The 22121-nt window shown below is 45.4% G+C and overlaps 1 protein-coding gene and 1 pseudogene across 2 annotated transcripts in view; both read right to left on the bottom strand.

Annotated features, from left to right (window-relative positions):
* The window catches only part of Ndufa10 (NADH:ubiquinone oxidoreductase subunit A10), a 49737-nt gene that overhangs the window by 15660 nt on the left and 11956 nt on the right, over positions 1-22121 (bottom strand). For both annotated transcript variants that reach the window (XM_050163059.1, XM_050163061.1), the window contains exons 2-8: positions 20777-20945; positions 19826-20041; positions 16827-16913; positions 13963-14084; positions 12377-12456; positions 11628-11682; positions 9478-9563 (exon numbers count right to left, since the gene is read on the bottom strand). In XM_050163059.1, coding sequence (XP_050019016.1) covers positions 9478-9563; positions 11628-11682; positions 12377-12456; positions 13963-14084; positions 16827-16913; positions 19826-20041; positions 20777-20945 — 815 coding nt within the window. The remainder of the gene's footprint in view (positions 1-9477; positions 9564-11627; positions 11683-12376; positions 12457-13962; positions 14085-16826; positions 16914-19825; positions 20042-20776; positions 20946-22121) is intronic.
* LOC126514265 (signal peptidase complex subunit 3-like) lies at positions 16927-19078 on the bottom strand (annotated as a pseudogene).

The following is a 22121-nucleotide window of genomic DNA, read 5'->3' as shown; positions in this document are numbered from 1 at the left end:
AGTCTGCCCGGATCTTAGACAGAGCTCACACACTGCCCAGTGGTGACTGATCCTAACAAGCAAGAATCACAGAAATTTGTGTGACAGACCCACAGCATTAACAGGAGGTGCTGGGAAGGTGACAAGATGAGGAACACTGGGATTCAGATAATCGCCAGTACTAGACCAGGACAGAGGCCACAGTTCCCGAGCTAATCCAGGAACAGAATGTCAGTACTTGGGAGCATTCTTCCTAAAGGGGAAACAGGAACAAACAAACAAACCACACTCTGGAGTACAGGAAATGGTTAAGAGCAATTAGTAACTGATCAGAAGCAGAGATCCAACATGGGGACATGAAACCAGCACGGCAGAGAGGAAGAGGGACAAGCAGGAAAGCAAAGCATAGTGCATCAGCTTCAGAGTGGACATGAGGGAGGAGGGAGCGTCGGCATGAACGACAGAGGCCCAAGTTGGTACTACAGCCTCAGACACGGGCACGGACAGAGAAGGGCAAGGCAGCCATGGGCTCAGAGCACAACAGCAGCTCCACTTCTCAGGATTTCAAACACCAGACCCTTCCTTTCCCCAGCCCTCATACGTACTGCACTCACATGGCCTTAGCAGGCTAAGCTCCCTGAGCTGGCTCTCCTCACCTGAAAAGCAGGGGTTCCACGAGTAGAGAGAACTTTCCTGCACGCCCTCCTGATGGCACTGCCACAGGGTGGCAAACAGGATTTCAGAACTGAAGGTCAGACAGTGATACAGTAATAAGGACTTGCCAAACAAGGTTAGAACCATAAAGCAGGTGTCACGAAGGTAACTTACCAACACATATGTACAATGTGCACAACACATATACAAGGAACAGACAACAAAGCCAACAACAACCTTTTTAAAAAGAACTGTGAATAAAACCACCACCACTAAAAGCAACTTGAGAGTTTATCTTGGTTAGGGTTCCAGAGGGCAAGTCCATACGGTGGGGAAGGCATGGCAGAAGTCAGCTGGAGCAGGGACCCGACAGATAACACCTTCAAGGTATTGGAGAGCAAAGTGGGAGTGGGGTGAGGTTCTGAACTCTCAAAACCCACTCTCAGTGATGTGCCTCCTCCAGCAAGGCTCTGACTCCTAAAGGTTCCACAACCTCACCGAACAGTACCACCAACTGGGTACTAAGTGTTCAAATACATGAGTCTACTGAGACAGTTCTCATTCAAATCACATTCCACCCCCTGGCCCCAACAGGCTCTCCTCATATCATAACACAAAATACATTCACTCTATTTTAAAAGTCCTTCCGTTTTAACAGTTTAAAAATATAGTCTCTTCTAATACTCGTGACAATCTTTTAATTGTGACTCTTATAAAATCAAAAAGCAAATCACACCCTCCCAACAGCATACAATGGCACAGAATAGGAAAGGGAGCATATGAGAAAATATTTGACCAAAGCAAGACCGAACCTGTCAGGACAAACTCAGGATCCTATAGCTCCATATCAGTTGTCTAGGACTTTAGTTTCCAATGGCTTAGACGGCCTCCAACACACATATGTTTCTTGAACTGGTTCTATTCCTTTATATAGCTCTTCCTGTCAGACATCCTATGGCTCTGGCATCTCTAACATTTGGGGTCTCCACTGCAAACCAGATTTTACATTCTCAGCTTGATTCAATAATCTTGCATGGTCTCCTGCCATCTTAGGGTCGGCCTTCTTGCAGGGACTTCCCGGCCATATGCTGCCTGGACTTGCAGCTCTCTGAACCATGGAAGAAGAATCCCTGACCCCTCAATCCTTGCATATTTTATTCCTCTAGAGCTCCTGCCTGTAGATAACACTGCCAAGGTCAGCTGTCAGCTTGGGATGGCCCTTCCTTGCCTTCAACCACACTGGTATGTTGAAGCTTTCTAGAGAAGACACCAGGCTTCCTTGTAATGTGGAAGCTTAGCTGGGTGGAGTCTTATCTTTTGGGCATCTTATTCCTCCAAAGCAGAACAGATGGATTCTCTTTCACTGTGCTAATCTCTTTAAATAAGTAAAGTCTTTCTTGAAAGATATGCCTTGTTTATATGCTTTGGCTGTAAAGATTAAACTTCATAGAGCTTTTTCCCTTCAAACTGTGTATGTTTTATTTCTTTCTGTCCCAATCGCTCTTTTTCAACTATACATGGGTTATCAATACCAAATATCAATACCATACCAAAGACTCAATGTTATACTGTCTTGAAATTTCCTCTGCCAAAGAGATTAGTACATTACTTAAGTTCAGACAAGTTCTCAGAATGAGGGCAGAAGGTAGCCAGATTCTTTGCTGAGATATAACAGCCTAGTTGTTGGTCAAGTCCTTGCTTCCTCTGAACCCCATGAGCCCTCTACTGTCTGATTACCCCTAGAATGCCACTGACTTCCAAGTTCCTACTAGAACAATCCATTAAGTTCTACTTACAAAATTCAACTGATTTTCTAGTCCACAGCACCAAAGCCTTCCACATTCCTCAAAACAAAATAAACAAACAAGCAAACAAAACACACTGTCAAGTTCTTCACAACAATAGCCCACTATCTAATACCCAGATTTCTAGGACAGCAGGGCAAAAGTCATAGAATCAGAAAGCAAAATTTTTCCTACCAGATCACTAGGGGTGACAGTGAATGGAACCATTCCTACTTCCATCCCAATACCTAGATTCATTAATTCTGGCTATAGGAGAAGCAGTACCATACACTGAATGCTAATACAAAGTATACACTACCTTCTGAAGAACCCTGAAGGGAATCTTCATAGTGGGCAAAACTACGGGTAGTGTATAAGTTTCAACATTTTTCTTGGAAGGAGAAGTAGCCAGTTGTGTTGATTAATGGGCTTGTAGACAATGGTTTGGCTGGGTGGTCAGGACTACAGAAGGAGGAAACTGTCTCCCACCTGCTTGTCCTCATTCCTGTTAGCAAGTTCATCTATCCTCTTGCTGGAGCATTCATGTACCAATATTAGAAGCAACTTCTTTGGGATTCTAATGTATACTGAAGACTCTAGGAATCCTCCAGGTCTTCAGCACCAGATTGGGACTACAGAGAAATCCTGCCTCATGGACTGAACACCTACCAGATTCTCAGTCTCTAGTCCATTGCTGGACTATCAGGAGGATATCTAATAAATCAATCTAATGAATCAATCAGTTCTTTCCCCCCCCCATATATCATTTTAAGCAGTTATAGGTACTCCACAGTATCCACAGGGGTGTTTTTAGGGACCCTGTGGACAGCAAACTCCAAGGGCATAAAAAGCACAGCACTGTCACACAGTCTCCATGTTTCCTGCCATCCCCACTCTGGACACAGCTGTCACACCACAATGCTTAAAGAATATGAAACAGAAACGTCTCTGCATACTTAGCACAGTCACAATTAAAAAAAAAAATAACTTGACTGGTGTTGTGGCTAGAGTAGGCTAACTGCACTTTTCTTAGAACGAGTTACAATACCCTAAGAGGCTATAGCTTGTAGGAGAGTGGAATAATGCCAGCAATGCTGTTAGGGACAGAGGGTGCTTCCTGCTGTCAGCCACCTGCCCTCCTGTAGAACAGCAGTCGACAAGGAAGAGCTGGAAAGGACGGAAAACACAGGAACTAAAAATGTTGGCTTTTTTCCTAATGTATGGAATACTATATATAAGTAGAATTATTTAAAACTATCAGTTAAATTCAGAGAGGAGGTTAAAAGAAAACAATGTAACAAGTAGAAAACATGAAACATGGAGAAATGGATTTCAATAGTACTGCTCACTTTAATGTAAAAGATCCAAACATAGAAGACACCACTATCAGATGATATGAAAAAACAAGACTCAACCATTTGTTGTGTAAGAAAATGATTTTAAATTGAGGCAATTTAAAGTAAAAGAATGAAGAAAAAGATGCTATGCTTATGCCAAGAGCAAAAGTGTCTTTAATAGAGTATTTCAGACAGAACAGAGTTCAGAATAAAGTAAAATATCAGGCACATACATTATCTAACTAGAAGATGTAAGATTCTTAGCAACAAGCTTCAAATCACAAAGCAAAAATGACCAGGATTCTATGGAGACCCAGGAGAGCTGGCATTGCTTGAGCTCTAAACCCATTTCAGAACTGGCAGATCCAACAGAGGACACAGATGACCCGGCCACCGCATGCCTCTGCTTCCTCAACAGGCAGACTCAGCACTCCCTGTCCCGCAGCAGAGCCCACAGTGTCTGCTCAATGGAGCATGCACCAAGGCATAAGTAAGATATGCCAGCCTAGCAAACACCTGAATGGAGGGAAAAGAAGAGAAACAGGATGTTTGCAGACTACACTAGGGGTAGGATAGGGGAAGAACGACAGGTGGAAAACTCCAGCTACAACAACTCACAAGTGAGCCAAGGAGGTCTCAAAGGAATTCTGAAAATATCTTCCCTAGTGAAATTATCAAATGTGTAGGCTGCAGGAAAGAGAGTACTAGAGGGAACCTGAGTGCACAGCACCGTGTTAGGACAGAGGGTCTAACAGGATGCTACAGAGAGTAGCTGAGACCTCAGAAGCAGGAGGAAGAATGAAACAAATAAAAAGCAACAGCTGGAAACAAAGCAGCAAATGAACAGGCCAACACCTGGCTCTCTGAAAAAGTCACCTTCAGGAAAAGGAGGCTCACAAAGGCACCGATCAACTAAGAGGAACATAAGTAAAGATTTAGAAACTGCACTGCAAGGCAATTCTTTTCTTTGGGTACAAATGGCAGGTTTTGATTTCTATTTAATTATACTTTATCACTGTGTATACATGTGCACACATTAACGTTGCTGTGCTCGTGCAAATGCATGTGTGTATGTGTGTCACTATGTGTGCAGAGGCCTGAGAGCAACACTCAGAGTCTTCCTCACTCTTTCCATCTGAATTTTTGGGATGGGGTCTCTTACAAAATGGATTTGGCTAGACTGGCTGGTCAGCAAGTCCCAGGGATCCCCTGCCTCCAAACAGGCATGCACAATCACACCCAGCTTGATATGGGGGTGCCTGGAATCTTAACTCAGGTCCCTTACTAACTAGGTCATCTTCTAACCTTAACTGTACTTCTTAACAGATAAAATATTCATTAACTTGCAAAACAATAAATCAATAACTGTAAAATGTATTTACTTATACAGTCTGACCCAGCAACAATTCTTACAACTTAAGAAAGTAACATGGAACCGAAGAAGTGTGCACAATATGTACATTACTGTGTTGTAAATATGAAGAAATAAAAATAATTAGAAATATCAGCATCAAGTAAGTAGTCAATGAGCTCTGCTTTATCCCAGAGGTTAATAAGCTTTTCCTATTGAGGACCAGCAAGTAAGTAAGTAAGTGAGAGGCTTTAAGCTAAGCGCAGGTTTCACTGACGCATTTCTCATGCACCACTGGGAGGGCTGTACAGTTTTGCAACCTCATACGCAAATCTGAGCAGCTCTGGGCTGGTCTGGCACACAGACCCCAGTGTGCCAATCTGATTAATTTCTCTGTTAATAGATAGACATGGCATATAGAGGCAGCCACTAAAAACAAAAAACTTCAATCTTTAGTAAAATAGGGACATGTTTGTGATATTAAAATAAAATAAAACTATAAGGAAATATTCAAAAATACATAAACACACACTTCATTGACTGAGACCCCCATTAAGCTGCCAATTTTAGGTCCTGTGACAGTAGAGTCGCAGGTGATTTGGCTTTTGATCTTTGTTTCTAACTTCCCAAGACAAGCAGGTGTGCCTTTGCCCTCCAGTTACTTCATCTTGCTATTTGTACGTCTTCTTTCTGGAGCCTAGCCTTGAGCGGCTCAACTAACGCTGCTGCCCCCCGCTGCTAGGGTGAGCCTGCCTACTGCCTCATCTTTCTTCGCCACTGGTGTCCTGAACCCTCTGCCTTCCCAAGAGCCAGGCTGCTTACCCTTCCTTAAAAATGCACTGTTGTGCAAAAAGTCACAGCTCACACATATTACTTTCTGAAATAGTAAACACTCCTGCACTCCTAAGCATGGCTTAAGGTTGTGTAAACAACGTGAGACACATGGCAGGACCACCACTTAATCCATGCTTGTGAGTAGGAGAGATGAAGAACATGCACAAGGGGCACTAAGTGTACATCTGATTTTACAAAGAGATGAGATCAGAGGAAAAGTAACACAGACCCCTCTTCATGCCAATGGACATCACAGTGAGGGAGGAAGGATGAAGATGACCACGAGAAGAGGGGCAGGAAACCCTAGGGGAGATGATACAACAGCTCCTCTGAAAAGCTCAAGTGATTACAAACCACTCACACAGCTAACATTTCCAAAGCACCAAGGAGCACACAACAAAAAGAGATGAGTGCTTGGAGAACTTGAAGAGCTCACAGTTGAGAAGGGAAATCAGATATCCCTACAGTTGAGCAGGTGCTGAGGTCACTGAGATGCTGAATCAAAGACAGAGAAGAGCGTCCTGTCACCAAGAGAGCCTGTTACACTCTAGGGTGGGAGAGAAGCCCTGTTTGTGGGTAAAAGCAAACAAAACATAAAAAGGAAGAAGGATACAAGCAAAGTACTGAAGAACAATATTAACAGAAGGAACACAGGGTAGCTACAATCTATGGGATACAGAGATGTATAAACTAGCAAGGCTCAGCACTGGGGCCACTCAGCTCTAAGCACTTCACACTACTAACAAATTACAGCAATTCTGTGGCAGGTTCTGGGTTTTTTCTCTACCCTATAATGGGGACCCATGAAAGCTGGATTCTTTTGTTAGTTAGTTTTGAGACAGTGTAATAGTAATACTTTTTTGTAATAGTTCTGGCTGTCCTGGAACTCACTCTGTAGACCAGGCTGGCCTCAAACTCAGATTCGCTTGTCTGCCTCCCTAGTGCTGGGACTAAAGACGTGTGTCGCTGCCATCCAGTAACAGTTGAATTCTTAATATTCTCCTCCAAAGGTCTATGTGTTCATGGGTACAATCACCAGCCTATGGCTGTATGGTCTTCAGCACACAGCCCTTTGTTTCCTGGCCACCATGAGCTGAGGGGCCTATTCTACCACACGTGGCCACCATGTTGTGTTGCTTTGACACAAGCCCAAGCCACAAAGACAAATGATCATGGTCCCAAACCTTCAAATCATGAGCTAAGCCTTTTCTCCCTTTATGTGTCACCATGATAGAAGTGGACACACTGAGATGCACTAGCCTAGCCCCCACAAGAACACCTCTGACCTAATCATGACATGATAGTCTGATATCAAGTGTCTTTTCTTTAATGAAGAAAAGTTTCTTTCCTTTGGGAGACTTTTAAACTACATTTCTGCTTATGACCTCTGCTTCTTTTTGTTTTCCAGTGTGCATCCAGCAGTGGAAACTGTTGGGAATACCTTCCTGATACCTTGCCACATTTACAGCAAGGCACAAACTACTACAACAAAAAAGGGAGCTCACAGCTGACTACAACCCAGCAGAGAACTTGAGCTTCTGAGGTACCTGAAGTTCCCTATTGTTTCTGTTTCTCACTGTGTCTGTCAGCAGGCTGCAGCCTCTGCTGGACTGTGGTGTGCATCCTGAGCAGGACTGCAGAGCACTCACGCAGAGGGCCCACAGGCAGGGAAATTCAGAAGGAGCCTTTGCCTTGCGTTTCAATGGAGGACATGTGGGTCTGTAAGTGGGTTTCTTTCATTGACTAAGACTACTGCAGCGAGGGTCAGTGAGTCTATGGACTGGAACGCATGTGAACTCCGTACTTACACTTACTTTTGTTTTCTAGTCAGCAAGATCAGTCTCATGTTCTCTTCAGTGCTAAAATTGTAAAGATGAAGAAAGCAAGGCACAGAGGGTCAAGTGACCTGTCCCACATTCTAGCTAGATCAACCCTATCCCAGGCCTGCAGTCTGGTGCACACTATGCCGTGTCTCCCTTATTCAGCTTTCAACGTCCATTTCAACCAACGAGAAAAATAATTTGTACCTAACACTTCAGTTTGATTAGAAGTAGAGATCACACTTTAACACCGCGCTGTAAATGAGTAAACTCAGTATACTGACTCCTCCTCCCACGTGAATCTGATTTTGCTGCAGCACACCACACATTCACTCCAGCCACCCGCAGCTGTGCTGGAGACTGCAGTCACAGCATCACAGGCAATGGGCTGTTAACTGCATGCATGTTAGTGAGCTGGCTCTGTCCTGGACACAGGAGACCATAGCTCCACTTGACCTAGTAAGTAGAGAAATCACAGTTGACCCATCCTACACTCTCAAGGACCAAGGATGCCGGCACCACTGAGGAGGCACCCCCCACAGCACCAAGCAGGGGCTCTGAAGCAGTCACAGCCATTTACTTCTGATATTGAGCAGAGAGACCTGAGTGCCAAGGCCATTCTGGTGTGGGCAGCCCAGGGAGGGTCAAAGGGACCATAGCTGCTGTGTCAAAGTGCAAGGCCCTGGGCCCAGTATCAGTGCAGTGGCAAGACTTCATATAAAGGCATGCCCCAAACGCCATGTTCCCATCACTGTAAGTTAACAGACAGTAAGGCAGCAATGCTGGTGTAGGCTGGTCTTTCCAACCACTGGAGAGGCATCATGAGATGGTCACTTGGACCTAGGGGTTTGAGACCAAGCTAGGAAACAAAAGGCAACCCTTTTAAAAAGGGGGACTCTAAATACTGAAATATTTTGCTATATAAGCAAAATCAACAATATTTTCTTTACAAAGTCATTCCTGAATTTGTAGGAATAGCTATAAAACAATAAACAGCATCTCCTCCAGGAGTCTCTGTTGTGTGCACATCTGCATGAAGCCTGTGCAGGACGAGGATGGAATGAGAGGCCTCATGCATACATGTCACCTCTGAGAACCTGCTACTGACATGCCACAGAAGGCTAACTCGGAAAGGAGTGTCTTTCCCCACACCTGATCTGCGTCTACCATGGCTCCTCTGCCTGCTCACACTGGCTTAACTGTGGGACTACAACCCATCCCTAGCATGTCACTGCTTCAGTCTCTCCATTTGTGGCCTGATACCTGGTAAGCTTCAGACACATAAGGCTGAGTCCTACTTCCTTCAGGCCTCTTCATGCAAAGGCCTACACACCCTGGTCACTCACACTCCAGGACTGAGGAGTGGCCTTTATGACTCAATAGTTACACAATAGCCCTGGTTTGCTATCCATCTCCCACTTAAATGTGTCTCTGCTGAGAGCAGGAATTTTATTTGATGCTAGTCTTTCAAACTAGAACCAGGCCTAGCACAGGGTAGAAGCAAAATAATCGTGGAATTAATAACAATGAACAACATACTGAACCCACTAGAGAATTCCAGAGTTGTCGGCAAAGGAAAAGGGTAAATACTGAAGTACTGGCTAGTGACAACAAATCCAAGCATTAACTATGCAAATATCGTCTACTTCTACTGCATGTAGCAGATCCCTGCAGTGTACTCCAAGGAGTCGTCTGTTCCTGCTCCCCCAGTGACTCACAGCATCCGCAGGTTGTGAAAGGTACGGTCATCCTGTTCAAGCCACGGCCCTTTGGTGTATTTAAGGTATTCTATGTCCTCTACCACCTAAAACAATAGAAACAGAGAACCCATTTTAGCACTGTGAATGAGGCAACACTATATATTATAAACTCTTGGCATACAAGTCAAGGAGAATAATACGGCAGGACCTAAGTGCTGCTCAGCATGACCCTGCCGTAACACTGCCAAATACCAAGGGGACAGAGCTGCTCTGAAGACTGGAACAAAGGTAAGACTAGATAGATGGCCAACATTAAGGTCAGACTACCCTTGTCTTCTCTAGAAGAAAAGAGCCACCAGAGAAGCAGAGGAACCTGAACACCAACACATTCCTGGAGAGCCCTGGCCTCCAGTTCTGCCCTTTCAGAGAGGCCATTTTCTCATACTCAAAGCTTTTCTAGCACACGCCCAGCTTGGACCTCACGTAAAGGCGCATTATTCTAAGATACATACATTTAAATAGATACCTAATCAAAAGGTATAAAATACATTGAATATGAACAAGGTAGCATTGGACCAGGAAGGTAATGAAAGCATCCTTTCAGACCAGGTAGGACAAGAATGCTTAGAGCAGGAAGCAGCAGAGCTACACTAGGACCCGGGATCCTTCTCATAGGCCATTCCCGAGTGGGAGAGCTCACCAGGTCCCCTTCCTCCTGCCCTTTGTACAGAGGAACTGGGCATACAGGATGCTCATAGCCACCAGCTCTGCAAGATCCTTCTGCAGGACAGAGGGGCCTCAGCTGGCACTCAAATCTTGAATTCCTATGCTTCTTATTATTTCCTAACTCGTGACCTTCATTTCTTTCTGAGACCAGGTCTTGCTGTATAGCCCTAGCTAATCTGGAACTCATTATGTAGACCAGGCTGCCTCAAACTTGCAGTAATCTTCCTGCTTCCCAAGTGCTGGCATTACAAATATGCCTCACTGAGCCCTGGTAATTGAGGCTGTAGACACAATGAAAAACTTTAACGTGGAACTCCTGTGGGAGGTTTGGTGTTAGTTTTTGTCATTATCATCAGGGTCTCATTATGCAGTTCAGGCCGGTCTTGAATTCACTATGTCGCTCAGGATGGCCTTAAACTTCTGTTTCTTTACTTTGGCCTTATGTTTTTTCACTGAATGGATATTGACTTAATACCATTTAAGAAATGACCTTTTCCCTATTTCACTTTTTTTTTTTATTATTATTATCTTAAAGGAACTTGCTTTGCCATACTAAGATGGTCTCTGTGTTGAGTCTGGTGAAACAAAAAGAATTCACACTAACTGGGTGACTTACTACTTCTTGCATTAATGAGAGTTTTTTGCTATTGTATATATATATATGGTTTTGTACGTGGGAGAGCAAATGTCCTAAATTACTCCTTTCAGAATTTTCTTGGCTGGTATTCACTGAGTTTCCTGAAAACTGTTTCACAAAACACAGACTAAAGGAAAACAGCTCTCTTTAAACAACTAACTTTTCCTCTGAACCCAGATGTAGCTGTCATGCTCTGTGATACATATATGTACCGAAGTGTTTCACATCTTTGCCATCTATGATTTTAAGATTGTATAAACAAAGCTATTTTTTTTTTTTTTTAAAAATATCAACAACTTATGGCTCAGGGAGGGTAATGAGCAGGACAGATACTGCTGTTTATGTGATGTGGGAGTCCCCTCTGTGTGCTGTGGTTACCATTACTGAATAAAGAAACTGCCTTGGCCTGTTGATAGGGCAGAACTTAGGTAAGTGGACTGAATGCTGGGAGAAAAAAGGACAGAGTCAGAGAGACACTATGGAGCCGCCAGAGTCAGACATGTTGGAACTTTGCTGGTAGGCCACGACCTCGTGGTGATATACAGATTAATAAAAATGGGTTAAATTAAGATGTAAGAATTAGCCAATTAGAAACTAGAGCTAATGGGCCAAGTTAATACAGCTTCTGTGTGATTATTTTGGGTGTAAGCAATCCAGGCTGCCAGGAAGAACAAGTGCCCCTCCCCCTCCAACATTTATGACTCGCCAAAGCTCCTAAAGCCAGTAGTAATCAAACCCATCATGTGGCCCGGTGAACCCTGCACATAAGTCTAAGAACATGTGCCATTGATTAGCACTGCCCCACCTTGGTTGAGTCTTCAGATTCCCAGGTACTGTACACCAAAACCTCACACTCCTCACTGTAAGACAGAATGAGAGATACAAGGTCAGCATTACAGATGGAAGGTCTGCACAAATGCCCAGAAGCCACTAGAGCCCCTGCTCTGACAAGCATCCCCACAGGCTGGAACCTGGGTATTCTGGTGTTCATGCTACCACAGTACGGCTGTGCAGGAGCTAAAAACCACTTGCTTCATTTTGTTCTTATTCATAACTTTGAGAATTTAAACAATGCCCTAAAACTTTTCAGTATCAAACAATTTAACTGTAACACATACAGATACACCTAGGACCTGAGAACCCTGTGGAGAGGGGAAGCATTCTTCCCTCATGCTTCAATACATGAACAGGAATGAAAGAAGACAGACGTGGTGATGCTAACCCCAGTACTGCTTAGGATGCTGACTAAGGGTGTAAAGGACTGAGTATTGATAGAGTTCCTCCACAGGTATGCTGTGTTTCAAGCGATTTTTCAGAATGTACCTCTAATGCTAAAATTTATTTTTAGCATCAAGAATCTTAAGGATTTAACTGGAAGGGGAAAAAGCATTTTAAAAAACCCAAACAAATTCACAAAACCTAAACTGAAAAGTCTCCTGTTGGCTCTGCAGCCTGAGGCTGTGAATGGGAGAGAAAACGCTCTGAGCTACAAGGCTTCCTGCAGTCTCTGCAAGACAGCCTGAGTCTGGCATGTGAGCACTGTGCTGGGCTCACCTCATCTTGGGGAGGAAGGTGTTCTTGTAGGCATTCTCGATGTCCTGGAGATAGGCAGAGGTGACCTTCATTTCATGTGGCTGAACAGAAGCAGAGACAAAGAGCAGGAAGCCTTCAGATTCCGTTTCTCATGTGAGTGTGTAAGGCGTGAGCACACTGGGGGCACGGCTTTTTCCTAAGGACCGACAAGCTGCAAGAGCTTTAGGGGACAGGTGGTGGGGGCACAACCAGCGAGAACTGTTCCTGACTACAGAGAAATCCATGTCATGACCCTCCTCTCACAGAGCAGGGCCAGGAAGAAGGTCCCTGTGAGAAGCCCCGCCTGTCTCGCTGTACCTCACATCAAGAGCAGGCAACGAGAAACCACAGAGACTGCGAGGCCCAGTCTCTCCCATCGGCCTGCACTTTCTCCTACTGTAGACCCCTCTCTACCTTTCTGCTCTTCCCTTCTCTCCCTCCTCCACTCCTCCTTCACTCTTTCACTTCTCTTGTCAATTAAGAGTGGACAGTTTAGCCAAAGCTAAGATTCATTCTTCTCCCAGGCTCGTCTTCTGTGGCTTTTGCTCATTTCCTTGCTCAGGACAGGGCTCCTCTACCAGAACACAGCTGCTGGGTGGGAACTCACCTATCCAGTTAACACTCAGTCCCAGCATTCTGTAGTTGATACAGAGGACTCATGAGACATTTGTGGGAGGGAAGAGGAGAGGGAGGAAAAGAAGACTAGCCTACTGTTCTGACGTACAGAAATAAAGAAAACACTCCAAAACTGGATTGGATAGAAGCTGCCACAATTTGCTAAGTTGGCTAAAAATCAGCTGCAAATTTCAACTGGTGCATGTAATCAAGTATAAATCCCACCTCACTAAAGTTGTTCATAAAAATAAAAAAAGTCACCCATTTCCTGAGTGCCTGCAGCCCTGGCACCTAGACCAGGCACAGGAAAATGGACCAGCCAGCTGTCTATAAAGGTGGAGAATTCACTCCACCTGGGAACATTACTCCAGAACAGGGGTGCCAGGCACGAACTGCGGGCACTTCTGTCTGACAGACACAGGCACTTAGTAGTAACAGGTGAGGGGCCACAAAAGCACTGTAGGGGCGACAGGGAATCACATGCAGATGTGCATTCTTCCACACCCATATAAGCCCAAGGAGAAAGCCAGGCTTTGCCCTGCTTGCTAGACTTGCCATGTGCCAGCCAGCCTTGCCCTCTGTTAAGGCAATATACTTCCTTGCTTGTAACATAAACTCAACACAAAACACCCTTCAAATTTACATGACGCTTGAAAGGACATCCAAATCACTTTCATCTCTAGGACAATAGGACATGAGACCCCGAAGAGAAGAGAAGAGAAGAGAAGAGAAGAGAAGAGAAGAGAAGAGAAGAGAAGAGAAGAGAAGAGAAGAAGAGAAGAGAGAAGAGAAGAGAAAGGACAGAAGATATGCTCACTTTGCCTCCCCACAAGAATGGCTCAGGGGATAGATAAGCTCTCGCTGGGCCCTCCTGCCTTGTGGGGTCACTGGGAACTGGCACATGCTGATCACAAAAACTTGTAGACACCTGGCTTGCATGGGTACCGACTTACATCTCCTTTCTTCTGGATCCGTTTCTGTATCTCTGGTACTGGCACATCGATATAGATGACTACATGGGGTGGCAGGTACTCTGGGAGAGTGAGCCGTTTTATTTCATTGTAGTGGTCCACACCTACACAAGAGAGCCCATCACCATCAAACTCTAGACAGCTATAGACTTCTGACATCCCAACTGCTGTGCACAGGACAGACCCTGAGTATGTCTTCCTCACTTCTGGGAGAGTTGGAAGCACACCAGTTCTCCTCGTGTGTTTCTTTAGCTGGGATATATGATACACCTGCTATGTATCTATTTCTTTATGAACACAAATGAGGGTCTGGTCTACAGGGAGTTCAGAAAGCATTTCTTAAAAAATTCAACTGAAAACTCAAGCTCCACTTTTCCAGGTTCAGAATATTTCAGAGAGTTGAATGGACTATATGTAACTACCCACTGAATCAGATTCACACCAAAATAATTTGGGAGTCCTGAGACTGGAGCAGTCACTTCACCCTTTTCAAACAGTCCTGGTAATCGGAGGTTTGTTATTCAAAAGGATTAAATCCCACTCCTTTGGACACGCACACCATGTCCACATCAGCCCCCAACAGGGTGCCTCTGGGCAGTGTTGAGAAAGAACTGCTTGTATGGTAAAATCTTCCTGAATGACAAGTGGATGCTCACACCAAGGCCCACAGAAAGACACTTCTTCCACTTCATAGAACACCCCAGTGACCCGCCTGTGTCACTGTGTCGAAGGCTATCTTTGGACTGGACTGTGACCAAGACCACTGTAGTAGGGAAAGCGTGATGGAGGAGGCATGCCTATGGACATAGGGCACTTGCACAGACTGCCCTGACCACACCCCCATGAGCCCTACGTGCTAGACCTGCAATGCAGCAGCCTTGCACTCTGCTAAGGTAATGTACTACCTTGCTTCCTCTGTTTCATCTTCATTTGCCTGCTTACGTCTGTCAACATCCTATTCCTTAGGCCTCTTTTCCTCACTGGATGCCACTAACTTCCGCCAATGTACTTTTCCCTATCCTGGCACTAATATGACTGGCTACAGTCTCCAACCTTACACATGTAAAATCCAATGGTCACCTGTTACAAACTAGGTGGCAAGGCCACCCCCTCACACTCTTCAGCTCTCTCTGGGCACACACAACCATGGAGCTTTATCCATGGGGTTTCCATCTCCTCAGTAGCTGCACCCAGGACCTGGTCACCACTGTTATCACTCACGAGCATCACCAAGTGAAAACAGGCCCACTGCAGGCGCTGACACCAGACCACGCCTGCTGGCATCAACCCCTCAGGCCACAGCAGCGTGAATCTGTGTTTAAGTATACCCTGAGCCCATTTAAGAGAGTCTTGTACCCAGGACACCCAAACAGAAACCACCTCGGAGAAACTGACTCTTCTTCATTCTAGAAACTGGTCTCCATTCACTCTCCTCCCGTGCTTCTGCAAGACTGAGCACTGTTCCCTCTTGGTCAGCTTCAGCCTCCTCAGTAGACAGTTCCCGCTGCCAGTGTGTCCTCCAACTTAGTCCTATCCCAACATGTTCCCTTCCAACCTCCTCCCAACTGGCCTCCTCCCCTTGGTCTTTTCCTCACCATGTATGTTCTTTCCAGACACTTCTGTGAGCTTCTAACTACCAAATCTTCCTTCTCACACTTAAAATGCTCAGCGACCCCTCAGGACTTCCAGAAGACATCCAAGCTTTCTTCCCTAGGCCAGCCCTTACCTGTCCATGCCCTGTCATGCATTGACACTCCACACCACTGGCCAGTCCCCCCCCAACCCCCCAGCCTGCTGCTGACAATGGATCTGTTCTCACTCCCTCTGGCACTCGTGTCTGACCCCTGAAGGCCATTCACTGCAGGAGCTGTCCCTGGCAATGACTCCCAGCCCTGCCACACGTCAGTCAGGCCCCAGGCTCTTTCCCTAGCACTCCAGAGCAAAGCGGAGGGTGCTCAGGGACGCTGTGTTGCCACTCATCATTTCTGTGGCTTCATTCCTGTCCCTAGGATAACAAAAGCCTTGCCTGAGATCCCCGAGCATCCAGGCAGAGCTGTGTACAGTGGCCCCCAGAAATACCTGTTGGCCAACCTCAACTGCCGCTTGGCATGTACAGGGCAGCTGTTCCTTGCCCACTCCTTCCGCTTCACACACACAGATGGACGACTTCTAGCCACCAGGATACAGCAGAGCCAGAGTTTCAGATTACAACTATCCTTTTGCTTGTCTCAGTTTCCCTGACCGACTATACTCACGCTGACCATTAGATTTCAGTACCCACTGGTACAGCCATCAAGCACACAGGCAAGAACCTAACACTGAAACTGACTCAGGCCAAGCACCGTATAGCCCAAACTCCTTACAGGCACAGCAACTGCCCCAGGGTTCCCAGGCTAACTGGCTTTAACCAATGGACTTTTATCCTTTCTCCTTTGTCATCTGCCAATGTCCCTAAAACAGGCTCACTAATTTGTTAGAGGGGCAACTGTACAGAAACTGACAGGGAAAATAAAATGGCCCAATTTCATAAAAACTACACACTAGACCTGGAGAGTTTAGCAAAATTAGTTATAGAGGCCAAGGAAAACTAGTGGAGCTGTGGGCTGACCTCAGGACCAAGGGTCTCTTGGGGTATAGCGAGGGGAGCTGCGGGATGCAGAGTTTTCCTGAACATCAAGGATGCCTCTAGGGTAAGTGAATGGACAAAAGATATCTATTTAGGATGACAAGGACAATGGGAGCTTGCTTTGCTCCCTTTCTCCTGGGGAATGTGGTATGCAACAGCACAAAATACCCTCCCCTCGGCCTCTGTGGAGGTATCCCCATCAGCAGAGGGCACAACTCACACTCCTTTCGGATGAAGCCCTGGTTGTACATTGCCTCCAGGAAGACAAAGTCACTGTAGATGGAGCGCTCCAAGACCACACCTTGTCCTGTTGAAACAGGTAAACAGTTTTAAACCAAATGAATAAAAAGTACTGCTAACTAGAAATTTCATTTTAGAAATGGAAAACAAAAGCCCAGTCACTTACAATTCTAGTTCTTACAAATACATTCAAAGACTACACTGTTACAAGTGGAAAACACATTTAAAACCACAGTGCTTTTTTACTTTGGGGTAACACTGTCTCCTCCATCACCTGGAACAGAAGAGGAAGATGGGTTCTAAACCAGCTACTTCAGCCTCACTGTGACCTCTCAGATCCCAGGTCAACTCTTCCTATACTTCACATCTTACTCATCATAACCATCCTCAAATTCTCTCAAACATAAAACTATATATATATGTATATATATATACATATATATATTTTCTAAATATAAAGAATTAAGTATAAAAATATCCCAAGTTCAGAGTAATTTAATAACTCTTTGTTATCTCATGTGTCTGGAAATGGGACAAATTCATGTCCTGATCTTGCCACAAGAGGTGGAATTCCAGCATTTGGCAAAGTGCTGTACCATAGGGTCAAAGTAACATTCCTGTTTCTCCTTAGACCGTCTCCATCATTAAAGAAAAGTATCTTGCTCTCTTTCAACAGCAGCTTCAGGTTTCTGCATCAGAGCAATTACGTCCCAAAGAAGAGCCTGGTTCAGAGCACTATTTTATGTTGACAGAGACATGCTTAACTCTCCAATCAAATACACTTTCTAGACCAGATATGTAATGACCACTTCTTTCTCTAGGTCCAGGGTCTTCCACGTCTGTTAATATGATCTGAGAGATGGGCAGCCAGCCGGGGACACTCCTGTCTTTGAGGTGGTGGTGCTGAAGCAGCCAAAGGTAATCGCTCCAGTCACACTCAATGAGAAGGCAAGGAAGCTCATAGCCTCTGCCAATGATATCTGCACTCTCCCTGCTCAGCAGCAGCAGGCCACTTGCAAACTGGGCTGATAAAGTTGGGCTCATATCTCCTAATGGCCTCCTCTCCTTCAGAGTAACGACCTCCAGTCCAATATTCTAAGCTGGCCACTTCTCACCTTTATTGCCATCACTGCCAGCTTCACTCACGGCAATGTGGTCCTCATGATACTCAGGACAAAATTCCCTGCAATCCATCCCGCTGGGTCTAGGCAGAACCTTCCCCTATGGAAAAACGGGCCCTGGCTCCACTCACCACGCAGAGAAAACTCGTTGTCCAGTGTTTGAGAAGTTAGCTGGTTGTTATGTAACTTCATCTAGGACCAGCTTCCCTAGAGCACTCCCACCAACTCACTTCTGCCACGCATCTTTACAGTCAGTCTCTATGCTCCAATTAAAACAGAAGCTTCCTTCCTGCAGTATTCCTGGCTTGAGGAATGAGCCTAGCACACAGCAGGTACTTACTCACAAAATAGTAACTGAACACAGCATAAAACGAAGCAAATCACTGTTCATTGAACATGTAAAATGTTTCTTTTTAATTTAAGAAACAAATGGTTAGGAAATAGGGTAGAATATGCTAAAAAACAAAAACAAAACAAACAAACAAACAAACAAACAAAAAAACAACCAAGGACTGCCCTGAGGGCCAATATCATTTCCAAGCTACTGCTTGGATTTCCCTGAGGGAGGTCCTGGTACGGAACCCAAGAAGACTCCAGATCACATAAGTTCCTAGGAACAATACTAATCAAGCCCAGAGCTTTTCCATCCTTGGAAGAAAACTAATCATTAACAAAATTGGGGAATAAAAACCAGATTCTTCTGGGACAAATGGGAATCTGTGAAGCAGCTTTATCAGCTATCTTGAGGCCGTGCTGAAAACACATCTTTGTTCTTCTAGCTCAGCTCAGAATCAGAATCACTGGTCCAACTTTCAGGGACACCTGAACTTGTCTAAAACCACAATCAACCACAGGGAAGCCACTGACACAGGAAGCAGACACAGCCTTAAACACAAACCACCTGGTTTTTCCCACACTGTCTGTCTATCAAGCATGGGGCAGCCACTGCCATACAAAGTAGACTGAGCCTTAAACATCAGCCACTCCCTCTCCCACACAGTTCACTCATAACCACACAAGAGTAGACACAGCCAGCCGGGCGGTGGTGGCACATGCCTTTAATCCCAGCACTCGGGAGGCAGAGGCAGGCGGATCTCTGTGAGTTCGAGGCCTGCCTGGTCTACAAGAGCTAGAGAGCTAGTTCCAGGACAGGAACCAAAAGATACGGAGAAACCCTGTCTCGAAAATCAAAAAAAAAAAAAAAAAAGAGTAGACACAGCCTTAAATACCAGCCATAGCCCCCCCTTCCCCCCCAACATACTGTGCCACTGTGAATACAGTTCCTGGCATATGGCACAGTACGCCTGCTGTCAGTTTTCAGGATATTCTGGGTTCAGGTCCAAGTTAACAACTTTGCTGCTTCCCAGGGAAGGGGCTATATCCTGACCTCATCTACACACATTCCTGTTCTGTCATGCCCTTGCTTTCGAGTCTTTGCTACCAGTCTCTCACTCTAAACTTTGCTTGTCCAAATACACCCAGCTTGAATAGCATCTTAGGACACACTCTCCCTAACTGTAGGGGCCCCTGAGACCCTGCATATTTTGTCTCCTTCCAACTTTTGCCATCTTTTCAAGGTTTAACTTTTATTCTGTGACAATTTCTAGCCTGGCCACTGTCCCTCCAGAAAACCCACTGGCTGTCATTCATGTCTATACAGGACACACAGTCTATCCTGATGAGTTCGACTTCACATTCTCCCAGTCACCCGTGTGCTCCATCCTCCAGCTTGGTTTATACTTAAAGCAGTGACATTACTTCTATAAGCTTGCCTAAAGTACCTTTTCAGAAAACCTTTATTCAGAATGGGATCAAGAAAGGGAAAGCCCACCACCCCTGACCAGGAACAAAGCGGTACCTGTGCTCAACAGATGTTCCAGGGCGTCTGAGTACTGTAGGAGGCGGCTGGCATACAGCCAGGACTGCAGGCGGTAGCTGTTGCCATCGTTGCTTTTGGGATTATCATAAAATTTCTCTAAGCTACAGCTGCCACTAAATTCCGTGGGGAGGGGCTTTCCATCGCCTGTGGTGCTGCTTGAGTACTGGATGCCTGCTTCTGGAAAGTGCTTCATGCCTAAGGTAGAGAACACCCAGAGGAAGCATGGCTGACCACTACCACTCGAAGTGCGTGGTTGGACAAAAACACAAAGAAAATGTGAATGCTATGGTCAGGGCTGGGCATCAGAGCCCAAGGGAAGTCACCTTTGGGCCCACACTTCTTCACATGCTCAAGGAGCACATGAGGTGCTGGGGACAATGGCTAAAGAGCAGGCTTCACCATTTCCTGCCACCCAGCAGCACATGGCGGTCCTTCCAATCCTCACCCCACTGCTGCTGTCCAACACCATCAAAGGCAAGAGCAGACTGCTGCACCCAGAACTGGAGCAGGTCAGCCTATCTCCCCATCATCCCATGGGAAAGCAAACACAGTGACAGCTCCTCTGGCAATGCAGTTCAGGTAGGTGCTCTGCTGCACTCCCAGGGAAAAGCCAATCCCAATTTTTAAATTTACTACATTTGAACCCCAACCCTGCTCCACAATTCAGTCTTTTTGAGATAGGGTCTTTCTATGAAGCTTTGGCTGGTCTAGTACTCACTATATAGCCCTAGCTTGCCTCGATTTCATGGCAGTCTTCCTGCCTCAGTCTCTCAAGCACTGGAGATTATAGGCATATATTAAATAAGCAACTAAAAAAATGTGAAAGACCTACCTTAGGCCTAAATTTACCTAGTCAACAGAAAGCAAATTGTAGGTGGGATAGCAGCCACATGCCTGAAAAGCTAGGGTCATCCTGCATGATGTCCATACCTAGCTTCTCTGCGATCTCCTTTGCGAGCTTGTTCTTCCCAGAGCATATGTTCCCATCTACTGTTATCACTCGGCTGTACTCATTCAGTTTTTTGGTTGTCTTATCACCAAGAACTAAGGCGAGAGGTCCATACTTCAGCTGGCATTGCACACTGGTATGAATCTGTCCCTGAAAAAAACATCACATCACCACTCTGGTTACTGCCGGCATTAGCAATTATTAGGTAAAATAGGAGGAGGCCTCTCTTATCTGATGAGCTGACTCCCTTCTTCCTTAGTGCAAGCTCTCTGAGAGTTGAATTTTACATTCCTAGGTCTCAGAACAGGGCCTGAAACAAGGATGCTTGCTATGTTAATGAAAACTGGGTGGATGGATGAACAGGTGGATGGACAAACGGCAGAGGGGAAGTGGACCCAACAGAACAAAAATACCTCCCTGATCAAGGCTTCTGTCTTCAGCCTGTTACCTAGTTAGCTCACCACCAAGTACACAGTTTAAGCACGGGAAAGCTAGAAGACTTAAACCAAAGTAGAGTTTCCATACTCTAACCCCCAAGTATGACGTCCTTTATAGCGGGAACTGTCTACGATCTAACAAACAACAGGGTAAATAAAGCATTATCTTTGCCTTCCTTCAACTCCATAATCACTCACAGAAGCCAAATTCACAGGTTACGAGGAAGAAGCATCACCGCCCTCTCCTATTGCACTGCTGCTGAGGTCATTTTTACATCTCTCATCCATAAGGCAAGAGACATCCTCAGCAGTCTCGCAGTCCATTCAGCAAACTGACGTAATCCACACTCTTCCCCAAACAAAAAAAGATGAGCAAGCAGGGAACAGCGGTGGGTACACAGTTAAAAGGCAAACAACTGGAAGGGCAGCAAATTCTAAAGTGGGAAGTAAACCAATCTCAAAGATGATGCAGACGGCAAGTAAGCGCCTAAGGTGCCCCCATGAGAACCCAGACACGCACTGCGTGTGCTCACAGGATGCCCACAAATGCAAATGACTGCCAGCACCAACACCAGCAAGAGAGCGTGCAGCAGGACGCTCTGCATAATCAGTGGGCAACAGATGGTTACAAGACTACCATCTCACTAATACCCAGCAACCACAGCACAGCTGATAGAAACATTCCCACATGAAATTTGCACGCATACTCCATGCAGCTCGAAGGGGAAACTGTCAAGATGGCCTTCAAATAGGCAAATAGACAAGTGATAATATATCCGAACTATGGAGCATTACCCAGCGATGAAAAGGAATGACACAAACAAGCCATAAAGACATGAACCGATCTTTTTCTTTTTCTTTCTTTCTTTCTTTTTTTTTTTTTTTTTTT

This window comes from Alexandromys fortis, unplaced genomic scaffold, assembly GCF_014885135.2.
Source record: "Alexandromys fortis isolate MF-2015 unplaced genomic scaffold, M_Fortis_MF-2015_v1.1 scaffold_139, whole genome shotgun sequence".
In the NCBI taxonomy this organism is placed as follows: Eukaryota; Metazoa; Chordata; class Mammalia; order Rodentia; family Cricetidae; genus Alexandromys; species Alexandromys fortis.
The sequence above is the reverse complement of the archived record's forward strand: the minus strand, read 5'-3'. Positions and strand labels throughout refer to the sequence as shown.